Source organism: Sinocyclocheilus anshuiensis, unplaced genomic scaffold, assembly GCF_001515605.1.
Source record: "Sinocyclocheilus anshuiensis isolate Anshui unplaced genomic scaffold, SAMN03320099.WGS_v1.1 scaffold364, whole genome shotgun sequence".
In the NCBI taxonomy this organism is placed as follows: domain Eukaryota; kingdom Metazoa; phylum Chordata; class Actinopteri; order Cypriniformes; family Cyprinidae; genus Sinocyclocheilus; species Sinocyclocheilus anshuiensis.
In genome coordinates, this window is record NW_015555735.1 from 376,551 (window position 1) to 391,237 (window position 14,687).

General features: G+C 37.3%; 1 protein-coding gene across 1 annotated transcript in view; it reads left to right on the forward strand.

Moving 5' to 3' along the window:
* Positions 1-13,319, forward strand: part of LOC107673053 (low-density lipoprotein receptor-related protein 1-like) — a 154,256-nt gene extending 140,937 nt beyond the window's left edge. The window contains exons 67-89 of the mRNA XM_016466490.1: positions 346-471; positions 628-744; positions 1,706-1,812; positions 2,471-2,679; positions 2,723-2,757; positions 2,916-3,038; positions 3,132-3,263; positions 3,434-3,571; positions 3,680-3,799; positions 3,894-4,180; positions 4,262-4,440; positions 4,529-4,635; positions 4,740-4,859; positions 5,062-5,238; positions 5,348-5,488; positions 5,778-5,942; positions 6,041-6,202; positions 6,356-6,524; positions 6,671-6,772; positions 7,109-7,179; positions 7,344-7,437; positions 9,276-9,420; positions 11,777-13,319. Coding sequence (XP_016321976.1) covers positions 346-471; positions 628-744; positions 1,706-1,812; positions 2,471-2,679; positions 2,723-2,757; positions 2,916-3,038; positions 3,132-3,263; positions 3,434-3,571; positions 3,680-3,799; positions 3,894-4,180; positions 4,262-4,440; positions 4,529-4,635; positions 4,740-4,859; positions 5,062-5,238; positions 5,348-5,488; positions 5,778-5,942; positions 6,041-6,202; positions 6,356-6,524; positions 6,671-6,772; positions 7,109-7,179; positions 7,344-7,437; positions 9,276-9,420; positions 11,777-11,914 — 3,164 coding nt within the window. The 3' untranslated portion in view covers positions 11,915-13,319. The remainder of the gene's footprint in view (positions 1-345; positions 472-627; positions 745-1,705; positions 1,813-2,470; positions 2,680-2,722; positions 2,758-2,915; positions 3,039-3,131; positions 3,264-3,433; positions 3,572-3,679; positions 3,800-3,893; positions 4,181-4,261; positions 4,441-4,528; positions 4,636-4,739; positions 4,860-5,061; positions 5,239-5,347; positions 5,489-5,777; positions 5,943-6,040; positions 6,203-6,355; positions 6,525-6,670; positions 6,773-7,108; positions 7,180-7,343; positions 7,438-9,275; positions 9,421-11,776) is intronic.
* Positions 13,320-14,687: the final 1,368 nt, after the last annotated feature.

Consider the following 14,687-nt stretch of genomic DNA (forward strand, 5'->3'; position numbering starts at 1 on the left):
TACAAGTTTATATATATATTCATATTTACATATGATTTATATTAAACATATATATATTTCTTAAATCTCTACATGTATGTGTGTGTCTTTATATATACGTATAAATATACACAGTACACACACATTATGTAAACACAAACTTATTTGGAATGCAATTAATCGCAATTAATCGATTTAACAGCACTACTTATGTCTGTTAATAGTTTATTTACCTATTTTTAACTGATTTTATCTTGTTCTTGATACAAAAATAGCCTTAGATTATAATATAGCATAAAATAACCAAATAAATCAAATGATTAATCGACTGACAGTCCTAATTAAAGCTGTTTGTGTTTTCTGCAGCTCAGATGAAGTGCGGTGTGGATGAGTTCCGCTGTAAGGACTCGGGCCGCTGTATCCCGTCCCGTTGGACATGTGATGGAGAGGACGATTGTGGAGATGGCTCAGATGAACCCAAAGAGGAGTGTGGTGCGACAGCCTTTATTTTCTCTATTTATACCTTTTATTAATTAAAAATTTTTGATTTGTCGTGGACGTGAATACAAATGATTCATTGTATTCTCTTTATTTTAGTTTGTTTAATTTGAAAAAAGTGAATAATTACATCGTATTTTCTTGAAGTAGATGAGAGAACATGTGAACCGTACCAATTCCGCTGTAAGAACAACCGCTGTGTGCCGGGCCGCTGGCAGTGTGACTATGACAATGACTGTGGCGATAACTCGGATGAGGAGAAGTGCGGTATGTATCTCAACCGACAATGACTGTAGCATTACTGCTTCCTGTTCGCACACCTGAGACTGCATGTACGCCAGTTATAGGAGTGAATCTAGTGGTTTATTATTATTTTTGACCATCACGTATGTCTGTGGGAGGCATTGTGGTTATTTGTCCTATGTCATGGCTCACTCACATTGCTCACTGATGCATCTCACTTCATGTTGTCTCTATTCTTCATTTCACACTGACCCATTGGCTTGACTCAGAGGTAGGTCTCTCCTCCCTCCAAACCACCTACCTATTCCTGGCTCCCTTTCCTTCTCCTCTCTTCTCATCTCCCCATGATTCCATGCGTGTTTATGACAGAAGTGGCCAATTGCAGCTTCTGCTCCCTGGTGGAGAAATGATATAGTTCATTTTCCTCCTCGAAATTAAATAGTGAAGCTTCTAGCAGTGAACATTTCTGTTTATACGCTCAGATCTTGAAACTTGAATAAAGTTTGATTTGGGTTTGTTTTGTTAACTGTGGTTTTGTTGTCTTTAAAATTAAAGTGTTTACAATGATTCTGAACTAATTAGTAGGGTTCCCATGGTCATCATCGTACTGTGTATATTTATTATGTATATATAAATATACACACATGCATCTACATGCATGTGTGTGCATTTATATATACATAATAAATATACACAGTACGCACACATATGTAAACAAACACTTATTTTGGATGCGATTAATCACGATTAATCATTTGACAGCACTACTATATATATAAAAAATAATTTCTTTTGAAAATTGATCATCGTTATGTGGGAACCCTGAATGTGTTGGTAATTTTTCTCACTCTCTAAGCTGACCTATAGACCTTGTCTTGAAATTTGTCCCCTTCTTTCCTCCTGTTTTCCTTGTAGTTGTTATTGTGCTGTCTGTTTTTTTTTTTTCTTCAATATTAACATTTATGTCTCTCTCTCTCCCTACCAGTGCCACGTCAGTGCTCTGAAAGTGAGTTTGCCTGCACTAACGGCCGTTGTATTGCTGGGAGGTGGAAGTGTGATGGAGATCATGACTGTTCAGATGGATCTGATGAGGTACTGCAGTTCACTGGCCTGCTTCACCATCTCATATAAATTGGGTATAGCCAGTCTATAAACTGCAATTATCAAGGGACCATTTATTCAGAGCTTAAATGCAATGTTCCTCCATTTACCCGAAATGAAGTTCCTAGCGAACCAAGTGATTCTTCCTGAATTATATGGAAAACTTTGTAATTAGTTTGAACACACTTCACACATTTTTATTTCTCATGATTTAAAAAACCTTTTGTAGACAAAAATAAATTCTGCATATTAATTTCTTTACAAAGGTAAGCATTTCAAATGAATGGTTCACCCAAAAATGAACATTTGCTGAAAATGTACACACCTTCAGGCCAAAATGTAAATGAGTTTTTCTTCATCAGAACAGATTTGGAGAAATTTACATTTTATATTACATTGCTCACCAATGGATCATCTTCAGTGAATGGGTGCCGTCAGAATGAGAGTGCAAACAGCTGAATTTATATTTAAGACATTTGTAGCTGTTGCTTCCAGCTAAAATATGAGCTAAGAAATATAAATATAGTTTAGGTTTCTTTAGCTGGTTGGTTTTTGTGGTTATTGCATACAGTAAGTCCATTTGTGGCACTCAGCACTTTATTGTAATATTACATATTAAACTCAGTACATATATTATTGTGTCTCTCAGCATGGCTGTGATCTGAAGTGTGAGGAGGATCAATTCCAGTGTAAGAATGGTCACTGTATCCCACTTCGCTGGCACTGTGATGCTGATGCTGACTGCATTGATGGCAGTGATGAAGCGAGTTGTGATATTTCTGGTGAGTATGCATGTCTGCTTCTTTCTGAAATGGGCTTATTTATGTGTCAAATGTCCTTTTTAAAATACAATCTCAAGTATCTCACTTTTTTTTTTTTTTTTTGCTAAACTCTGCATTCTTTGGGATTCCGATGATGAGAACCCTGAGGAATGCAGTAAGAACTCACACACACAGTTGAATTGTAATAAAAATGATCAGCGTCCCTGACAAATATTTACAATTCATTTGCAATGTTTTGTTGGTGATGAATAGAAAAATAACATTAATCCATGGCAAGCTCAAACTGTAAACTTCTTCCTTTCTATAATTCAGGAAACTTCCAGTGCCCACCCACTAGAAATTTCCGTTGTCTGAATAATCGCGTATGTCTCAGGAGTGGCAAGCGCTGTGATGGTGTGGACAACTGCGGGGACAATTCAGATGAGACCAACTGTGGTGAGTCTTCTGCTCTTGACGTGCCTCGATGATTTTATATCAGACTCACTGAGTGTTTTCATGACCTGTGCGACATGGTTCATGTTTATATAGGAGACCACACATCCACATGTGATAAAGACCAGTTCAAGTGCAGCAATGGCAAATGCATCAGTGCCAACCTGCGGTGCAACTTCTTTAATGACTGTGAAGATTACGGATCAGATGAGATTGGCTGCAAGACAGGTAAGATGCTGCCATCTGTATGGGATCCCACATCTACATTTAATAGTTTCTCATAATGCCAGTGTCCATCTTTGTGGATAAAATCCGCTTTGATTTTATAGTTTGATATTTAGAAAGGGCTCTTAAATCCTGATTGAATTGACTTCATGTGTCTGTCTGTGTGTTTGTAGACACCATGCTGAATGACTGTAAGAGTAACAAATCTCTATGTGGAGATGGCGATGAGGCTCACTGCATTTCCAACGGCACAGACACATTCTGCTCCTGCAAACTGGGTTTCCAGAGCGTTGGACACAACACCTGTGAAGGTACTTAGTCTGCCATCTTAAAAAGGCTTACGACTTTCTTTTTATGTCAGTGAAGGTTATCACCACCTGCAAATCAACATTTGATAAATTGTTGTGTTCTCTTTTTAGATAAGAATGAGTGCAAGCAGTTTGGTATGTGTTCTCACATATGTAACAACACCAAAGGCTCCTACAAGTGCAGCTGCCACAAATACTTCACCAGGATTAACAACACATGCAAGGCTGACAGTATGTGCTGATTTTATTCTTTAAATCACTTTGCCTTAAGAGTTGTGCATGCTCTCCATTCACCTATGGAAAACTTTTTTGTGTGTATCTGCAGGTCAAAACGTTAGTAAACAGGTCCTCTACATTGCGGATGATAACGAGATCCGCAGTCTAAATCTTGATATGCGCAAGTGGGTTTATGAGCAGACATTCCAGGGCGACGCCAACGTGCGCATCGATGCCATGGACTTGCACGTCAAGACCAACCGCATTTTCTGGACCAATTGGCACACGTCTGGCATTTCCTGCTTCCAGCTGCCATCTCCATCCTCACCATCAGGTCCTATGTCTAACTCTCACCGCAACACGAGGCAGAGCGAGGGCAGTGTCACAAACCTCGATGTAAGTCAAGACATTCTGTGTTCATTATTAAGCTTCATGCTTTGCAGTACCTTTTCTGAATTTTCCCTGTCTCCTCTTTAGATTCCAGGTTTGAAGATGCCACGTGGAATCGCGGTAGACTGGGTGGCTGGTAACCTCTACTGGACCGATTCGGGACGTGATGTGATCGAGGTTGCTCAGATTTCAGGCCAGCACAGGAAGACGCTGATTTCTGGCATGATTGATGAGCCTTATGCCATTGTAGTGGATCCTCAGAGAGGGTAAGAAGCATATACTGTACTGTATGTTTTCTTAATTCTACAGTAGAATCGATCGCTTCAAATAGATCATTTTTGTTTCATATATCAGAACCATGTACTGGACTGATTGGGGGAATCATCCAAAGATTGAGACGGCAGCCATGGATGGGACACTCAGACAAACCCTGGTCCATGAGAACATCCAATGGCCTACAGGTCTTACCAGCGTAATGCTGCTTTTAACCATCTGTATCCATGAAATTAGTTCACTGTATTCAAATTAAATCTATGTGTTAATGCATACATCTTCTCTAAAACAGGTCTTGCAGTGGACTACTTCAATGAGCGTCTGTACTGGGCAGATGTCAAGCTCTCTATGATTGGCAGTGTGCGTTTGGATGGCTTTGACCCTGTTGTGGCTGTATCCAACCTCAAAAACAGTTCAGTAATGCTATTATGCTCTGGGATTAAAGCTTATCCTTGACTGTATCTGCTAAAATGTATATTTAGCTACAATATAATATACACTACCGTTCAAATGTTTTTTTTAATACTCACAAAGGCTACCATTTATATGGTTAAAGAAACTGTACAAAACAGTAATATTTTAAATATTAATCAGCTTCTCTTAATTTCTTACAGACCTCCTCCACCCCTTCAGCATTGATATCTTTGAGGATTACATTTATGGTGTTACCTACACCAATAACTTTGTCTTCCGGGTTAACAAGTTTGGCAAAGGTCAGACGGAGAATCTGACCACTGGCATCAACCACGCAACTGACATAGTCCTATATCACCGCTACAAACAGCCTGAGAGTGAGTGTCTGTGTGAAAGTGTTTGTGGTTTGGACACATTTTTTAGGGTCTAACTGCGAATATGAGTGTGTTTTTTTTCTGCTATCTAAAACGTGTATTTTTTTTACAGTGACTAACCCATGTGATAGGAAGAAGTGTGAATGGTTGTGTTTACTCAGTCCCAGTGGGCCAGTGTGCACCTGCCCTAATGACCACATCCCTGACAACGGTACCTGTACGGGGGTGCCACCAGCGACCCAGTCCCCCTTCAGTAAGAACCTACTTTCACACTATATCCTAATTCATATTATACCACAGCCAGAACAATGCTGAAGCTACTTATTACACTGAAATATAGGGGGGAAAAAAAATTTACATGGTAAATATTGTGCATATGCAATTTTTTGAGCTTGATTGAATGCATTTATGATATTAAATAAAATATTTTTTCTGATACTTCATGAGCATAAATTAATTTCTTAGGCATTTCTCAACATTATTAAATTATAAAACTTAAGATGTTCATTCAGACAGTCATCTTTAACATATTTTTCCTTTAGCTCCTACATGTAATGTTCAGTGCCAGAATGGTGGCAGCTGTTTCCTCAACGCATGGAACCAGCCCAAATGTCGCTGCCCCACCAGTTACAGTGGAGAACGCTGTGAAATCAACCAGTGCAGAGACTACTGTCAGAACGGAGGAACCTGCTCCCCGTCACGCACAGGTACACACAATCACAGACACATTGTGCCTTTGTGGCCAGGGTTCTGCACATTTGTCTTTATAGCTACATCAGCAACACTTTCTGTTTCGTCTCTTCAGGTGCTCCTACCTGCCGCTGTCAGACTGGCTTCACTGGCCCCAAATGTAACCTGCATGTTTGCAACAACTACTGCCAGAATGGGGGCAACTGCACTGTCAACCAGGGCAACCAGCCAACCTGCCGTTGTCCAAAGGGCTTCTTGGGTGACCAGTGCCAGTACAGTGAGTTTAACTACTTGTCACCTTAAAGAGGGTTCAGTCTTTTCTAAAATCTCCATTGTCTTAATGTTTTTTTATTAGCTGTTTGCATCCAAACAGAAGTCTTACTAATAAATGAAACAAAGTCAAATATGTACTGGGGATCAATCTGTGCAGGTCATTGTGAGGACTTCTGTAAGAATGGAGGTACTTGTATGGAGATGATGAACGGCACTAAACATTGCCAGTGTTCTGAGTTGTACTTTGGTCTGCAATGTGAGCTGAACAAGTGTGAATACTGTGGCACGGGCAAGTGTGAAGTGCTAGGCAGCGGGATAACATGCAAGTATGTACCAGCACATTCAACTCACTGGGCTTTCATAGTCTTCCAACATTAAGCCTTAGCTTGTTTGAAATAAGGAGTCGTATAAATATGGATCAGTTGTGTGCTGTTTATGTGGGTGCTATGATAATTTATGTTCTTCTGTGTAGATGCGCTAATGACATCCAGCGGCCTACGTGCTACACCTGTGATGACTTCTGCATTGAGGGCCAGTGTTCTGTAGACCCTCATACTATGCTGCCACAGTGCAGGTAAAGTGGACAGAGCTGTATAAAAGAAATTGCTTTTATGTTCTTGCAAATGTTTTGTTGGCAAAAAGTAAAAAGAAAAAACACCAACATATAAAATCCACATAAAATGGACAATTAAACTGCAAATAGAATATAGAAAATAGAAAACAAAAATAGGCCTAGTACTGAACCTTGTGGTACCCCAGATAAAAGATAATCTACCTGAATGTCCTGAATTCTGTACTTGAGATAGCTGACAAACTTGTCTATAGCATGATCTTAAAAACTTATAATAACATGATTCTGTATAAGGATTGCCAGTAATGTAAAGTGTATGTGTGTGTGTGTGTTATGTAGGTGTCACACAGGCTGGTCAGGTTTCCGCTGTGAGCTCAATGTCGCCCCTGTTCAAAACTCAGACTCTGGAAGTAAGTGCCAGCATTTCTTTACATCTCTCTCAGATTCATATTCAATTTAGTTTGGCAAGGTAAACAAAAAGAAGCTTTGCATTGGCAAATTTTTTTTTTTTTGTATGCCTGTTGCTATGAAGAAATCTGTGCAATAGTATAATGATGCATGTTTCTTTGTGTAGGTACTCCATCAGTGGTCATCCCAGTGGTGTTACTGCTCTTACTTGCACTGTTAGTGGTTGGTGCCATCTTGTGGTACAAGAAGAGAATGCGTGGGTAAGTACTTATAACAATTTCAGTGTGTACAATGGAACTCAGAGACACTCCAGGGCTATAGCCAAAATTATTTTGTGTATTGATCAGACTTTTTTCCTGTCATCTTCTTCATTTTGCTGTAGAGCAGGGATCTTTGACTTTTTCAGTTCGAGGGCCTTAGTTTTGGTGATAGACCTTATATAATAATTACATGATTATATATTATACTATATTTGTTTGGCTGAAGGAAATAATTGTACATAATTATTTTGTATGATAAGGGTATGATTATATTATACATTTTTAAATATTTGTTTGGTTAAAGGAAATATTTTACATGTAATTATATAATTGTTTTTTATTATTTTATAATTGTAATTCTACAGTGATTTTAATTATCATGTTATAAAATGGATTTTTGTTGAATACATATTAAGGCCGGGATTTAGTCTAAAGTTGGTGAGCCCGATTCAACATGTTGAATCGACGTCGGGGCCGTCAGCAAGAGTGAGAACTCTGATTGGATGTTCAGTTTAGCGAATGAGTCCGTGCCCGCAAATTAAAGCGAAAGTGATGAAAATGAGCAAATAAATAAAAGGCAGCACAGACAGAAGGCTATTCTAATATTACGTGATCTTACCAAAGCATTCCAATATGCAAATATTTTCACAAAAACATGAGCCGCTTAAAATTAAGATAGTTTATCAACATAACTGATATTCAAAATGGTAAGAAAGCGCTTTTTTGTTTACGTTTAGTATATCTGCGTATATCTCGTATATCCTTGTTTCGGTTTCTCCTTTTGAATTAGGAATATATACAATTGATAGCTGCTGATATAGACAGTCAGTTCCTCTGACGCAGGTGCAGAGAACGCATGTGTTCGTTTGCAGTCGGCTGTAGTCTGTGCAGTGTGTTCAAGCGCAGCTTTGTGGTCCAGACGCTGCCGACGCAAGGTGACAACACCGTTGGCTTTCGTTGCTGCTAGTTCTTTGAAGTCGGCTTAGTATGTCCCGGCCTTAAGCTCATACAATAATTGGCAGACCCACTTCAGTACCCTGTTGAAGACCCCTGCTTTAGAGCATTAATTCCTGCATATTCCTCTTTAATTTAACACTAAACTCAATTTCCAGCTCTCTCACTTTCTCTCTCTGTGGTTAAACTGCATCTTTCTGTCTCTCAGGTCTGTGAGGCGGGGCAAGCCCAGCTCCAGATGTTCGCGGTAACTCTGACTCTATAACAGCAGGGTCCCATTCTAGTCCATCCTCTCCTCTCTTCCTCCCCCATCATCATACTCTACCTCTCTTTCTCCCTGCTTCTCCTGCCTGATCCTGTGCTGTTACTGTGGTATTCCTGTGGTTTTTACCAGTTTCAACACAAGGATCTATTGACGACAGCTAAAATAGATCAACTGGTTGGTGCAAGACGCAGTGCTGGGCTGCGTCCTGTCCCTCTCACTCCTCCTCGCGCCATCCTGTAGACGTGTGTCCGTTTTATATGTCCGTGAGAGCAGTGTCGCTGTGCTTTAAGTGTTTGGCACCTCATTGACCGTAGTGGACCATGTCTTGTGGATATCCAGCTTTCTCTAAGACCCTGCAGAGTTGCTCACTCTGGCTGGCAGTCTCCACCTGAAAGCACATGGATGGTTCCTCAAAGTGTCATGGCTCCTTGCACTTGTGTTTATACGGCAGGAGAGACCCTGGTGGATGTAGCTGTGTGTCTGTGTTTGGGAGTTGCTTGGAGATAGGCTACTTTGTGTGTGTGAGTGTAACTTCCTGTGCCTTGGCTCGGCCTGCAGAGGTGTGTTGCGAAGAAGCTTGGACAAAGATGTAACTGCTTACTGGTGTTTGTGTCCACAGCGCTAAAGGATTCCAGCACCAGAGGATGACCAACGGAGCCATGAACGTTGAGATCGGGAACCCGGCGTACAAGATTTACGAAGGAGAGCCTGACGATGACGCAGGGGAGCTTCTGGACTCTGAGTTCACTCTGGATCCAGATAAGGTGACACCTTTGTTATTCTCCAACCCCCTGGTAGGGGTCTTACGTACTATATTTTTGTCATTTAGATTTTTTGAATATTATTTATTATAATTGTATATTTTAAAGTTTATATTTTGTAATCGTTAGTTTCAGCTGAAATGTTCTTTGTGCTAAAATGTTTAATATTAAAGTATAAAATAATTTTATGTTTTGTATAATATATGAATGGTGAATGGAATTAATGCATATACAACAAACTATATGAGGTGAATCCAGTAGTAAATTAACTGTTTTGAAAATAGATATAACCAGGTTGTATATACAAGATGTTGAATTGGACATTCAAGACACACTCATTCATATTTATTGAAAGGGGAGGAGAAACCAGTTTGTGACTTATGTAAGAATCTTTTGAGTGTAAAACGTATTTTAATAGAATGTCCAATTTTAAATGAAATTAGACAATGTTTTTATTCAGAAAATAAATTAAAAGACATTTTTAAAAAGGTCTCTCCTGGAAAAAAAAATAGCATTTTATTATTGATTAAATTGAAAGATTCTATGTGATTTTTATCAGCACTATTTTTGTTATTTGTATGTTTTTGTATAGTGAGTGTGTCTTAAGAAAATGTTATATTACTGTAAATGATATATTGAAATGATACTGTTAATGTTGCCATGAATGTAGACATTGTTGCTGATGTGGCGTTAAAACATAAATAAATGTATATAATATATGAAATATATAAAATATTTTAATATATTTATAGTTTATAATTATTGTCTAATATCATTAAAATCAAAATGACAATATTACATGATTATATTTTATATCATATATATTTTATGTTAATATTATTTTATATTCAATTATATATAATTTTTTATTGTTATTATTGTATTTAGTTATTATTCTTGATTGATTTGTATATATCAGTGTGGGTGTGTGAAAAAATTTATATATTTCAACCAAAACTTTAAATACAATATTTAAATACAATCATAATCGATTGAAATCAAAATAATAATTTAAATAGTTTTTAAAATATTTTTCTATTTTATAAAATAAATATATGATCATATATTAAACTTTTTAATTATTAGTTTGGTAAAATAAAATATTTTACATAATTTTAAATAGGGCCTAATATATAATTATATATATTTTATTTAAATATTAGTTTGGTTGGAGACATTAACTTTTATTTCACTTTTGCAGTCTAAACGTTTGTCTTGAATATCCATTTTTCATACTGTATATTAGGGATGCACGGTATTGGATTTATGCCGATCATTTTCAACTCATTTTGGCTGATAGCCGATGCCGATACCGATATATAATTATTTTTAATTTTGGTTAGTTTTTAACAAGAACTTATTTGTTAGAATTATATAAACAATAATAAAGTTATTTTATAATGACAGTACATTGAAGATTTGAAAATAACTATAAATAAACTATATATTAATCACTGCATTTTTATTTTTTTTTTCTGAAAGATGCAGTGGTAACCTTAACATTTTATTTTATGATTTAACATTTGTAAATAATGTAAAGCAAAAGAGTTGTACAAATTCTGAAAATCTTTCAAAATCTTTCATAATTTAAAAAATATAACATATTACACATTAATTGAACGTATATATAAAATTATTTAATTTAAGTGTTGTGTTTGTGATTTTTTTTTTTTTTTGTTCGTGCAAGTTTCTGACTTTTAAATCAAAACATACTCATGATTTTATGGCATCAATTACCGCTTTATTTAATCAGAAACACAGTCTAAATATTATTTGTGTATTTTGCTTTCATTTTATTAGAAGTAGGCCAACAGCACCCCCTACGGAATTAAAACTCCTTAATGAGCGGGCATTAGGACTTAGGGAGGCTGCCGCTGCTGCTGCCACTGCACGTGCTATTACTGTTTACTCTATCATACACCGAAGGCCTCATTCTGTACGTGCTTTCACAGATTAAATGCAGCGATCCAAAGTAGTTAATCTAATCACCATTCAGGCGAAACTTTGCTTCAAGGATGAGCCACAATGCTGACGTGATCTAATCGCTAGCACACGCTGAGCACATGCGAGTTAATGTATTCCTCTTATCGGCAAGACATATAGGCATAATTTTTCATATCGGGCTGATGCCGATATTTACATTTAAAGCCATTATCGGCAGATTCCGATATTGGTCCAATAATATCGTGCATCCCTACTGTTTATTATAATGTTGGTATTGCATAAATTCACTTAGTTTTTAGTTTATTATTTTTAATATATGTCATTAAAATAGTTTGAAAATGTAATATCGGCCATTAATCTTCTATGGGCCATAAAAGTAATCATCAGCTTATCTGCATCTGTGTTTCTCTTGCAGCCCACAAACTTCACCAACCCCGTATACGCCACACTCTACTTGGGCGCCCATAACAGCCGTAACTCTCTGGCCAGCACAGACGAGAAGAAAGAGCTGCTGTCTGCAGGAGACGACGACATGGGAGACCCGTTGGCGTAGAGTCACGGCCGGATGCCTGCCCTCACACAGACCGTTATGCCTTTACATGTCAAAGGAAAAGCAACAAGAGCAGGAACACTGTACAAAATGTACAAAAAAAAAAAAACACAAAAAAGACAAAAATGAAGGACACTTTTGTATGTGATCGCAGTATTATATTTTATTCTTCGAGAAATCCTTCTGGTCAACAAAAGAAAGCATTTTCTATACATTTATTTTTTCTTTCCTTTCCCTGTTTTTTTTTTATTTTTCAGACGTTTGCATACCTAATTTCTCACCCTTCCCCTCCATTTAGCCACTACCTCTGTGCTCAACAAGATGCCAACAACAATATGGGAAATGTTTTTTTTTTTGGTTTTAAGTTTATTTTTGTATGAATTGTATAGAGATTAATGTTTCTTTTAGGAAAAGCAAAATTGCCAAGTGTTGCTAATGAAATGTAAGGGAGGGGGGCAAGGCCGACTGAATGATACTGATGCTGACTCGGCCCGTGTGTGATTTCAGATGGCTGAGAACGAATATACTTGCGTGAGTGTTGCGAGACGTGGATGAGTCAGCATCGCTTTTATTTCTATACTGTTATCTCAAAGAACAACGCTTACGATGATTGTCATACTCCTTGCACAGATTGATTTTATATATATTTACATATATAATTAACAAAGTGTCTTGACAAATATACCCAGGAATACAAGCAGACACCTGTACGAATAGCAGTATAACTGTCTTTGTTTTAGCTTTGTTTTTTTAATGGATGAAAAGATGTGGATTGAATGAACGATTGAGTGAATCCAAACGGATGGTAAATGTAAGGTCATTCCAGAACTGTTTCCAGGGTATGTAAGCGGTACGTCCAAAGGATGTGGGCCTCATCTGATGCCATGTCTTCCAGTACGCCGGAAACAGCCAGGAGAAACGTGCAGATGATTGTCGTCTGCTCTCGGTCGGTGTGGATTCGACAGAACCATTCCATACCACTTCAGTGGAAGCTGTATGTCACTTTTAGTTCACTAGTTTGTCTTATGGACTTTGTGCTCAGTGTAAGTGCATTCCTGTGAGGTTCGTGTGGATCCAGTAATAACTCACTGCCTTGCTGCTACTCTTCCCATCATTCTCATCTGCCTGACCAGTAGAGAGACGCAGCCAGCCCTGCTTGCGGCCGAGCGTCCACTGCTTCATGGATCCAACAGCTCATAAAGACTAGCGTCGGCTCAACAGATACATGTTAACAGTATTCATCCGAGCATCTGGACTTAACGTAAAGTGTCTGCTCTGTTTATGATCAAATGTAATTTAGTACGGCCCCCAGTGGCCTTTTACTGTCACAGATGACTAGTGTCACAACCCTGCAACAGTTTCTGTAGTTTTGTTGGTTAATTTTATTTTTATTTTTTTTATATATATACAAAATAATTAAACTGCTTTTTATAGTAGAAATGCATGGTGGCTCAGCCCTTCTTTTGGAGAGATGGTGTGATGTTCGTTTCTTTTGTTTCCAGCTGGAGATCTTCATGAATCACAGACAATAACACATTAAAAATAAAAAATGTGTACATAAAAATAGAAGTGGTTTCTGGATTGGTGCTCTGCTGTAGCTTGGTAATGGGTATAAGTGGTCAGTTTAGAAGCAGTTTTCCCAACGGAGTCCATAGGTCAAAGGTCAGATTCTCCAGGAATGATGGACAAGAAATGTTAATTTGTTAGATTTTGTAAGGTTTATGTCTCGGATGTAATAATATTAGCTGCAAATACAGAATGCATTATTTAAATGCTGCTAAATCTAAATGCATTATTTAAATGCTGAATCTAAAACAATTATTGTTGTCCTAGTACTAGATATGATCAGGGTGAATACAGATTCCCTAAAATATGATTCCCAGATGATTTAACACCTTACAAAAATTACAATAACAATAATCTACAATATACAGTGTAAAAAGTAAGAAATAAATCCAAAAGTTGCCCCACTTCACCTGTATTCACTGCAGTACACTGGGAAAAATGTATTAATCAAATTCATATAAAGGCAAAGTCGAGCCTCAAATATTTTTATTTGCCACTTCAACAGCATATCCAGTTAACTGCTGCTTGCATTGGTCTATTTCAACCAAATAATGTTAAAAATGTGGTACATTCATCTTGTGCTTTGCGTTTCCTCCCAAATGGCTTGGTTTACGTCCAACAATATAAAAAAGTTCAGTCTTAGAAATAACTCCAAGAAGATATAAATGTTGTTAGTGTTTAATTGATAGTTTTCACGTGACGTCACACCCTTACAGGAACGCCCACCTGGAGAGCAAAACGAAGTTATTTTTATGCCGATTGCATTAAGTAGTAATGTAGTATAACGCAGATATTAAAAGGCGAAATTCAGTAAACATCTTACTGATTATGTATATGTTGTACAGGCAAGCAGATGAACCCAGAATATAAACACAATGTGCAAAGTTTCACATTAAATGGTTTCCCATAGAAAACCACTATAAGGAAAACTGAACCATTAAGCGGATTGCATTCATATTCCAGCCTCATCATTATGTAAACTATGCATCATTAATATGGTGATTACTGAATTTGATCTTTTAATATTACTGTTTTAAATATATTAAGGCACTTTAAGTGTTTTTACAACGTTTGTCGCACTGTTTAATGATTGAAATATTGCCGCGGGTGCTTAATATGGATTGCAAATGGTCAAAACTTGCATTTTGTTCACATACCTTTGTTTTATTCTTTTGAGAGGTTATCTAAATATTTGTGGATTGGAAACAAA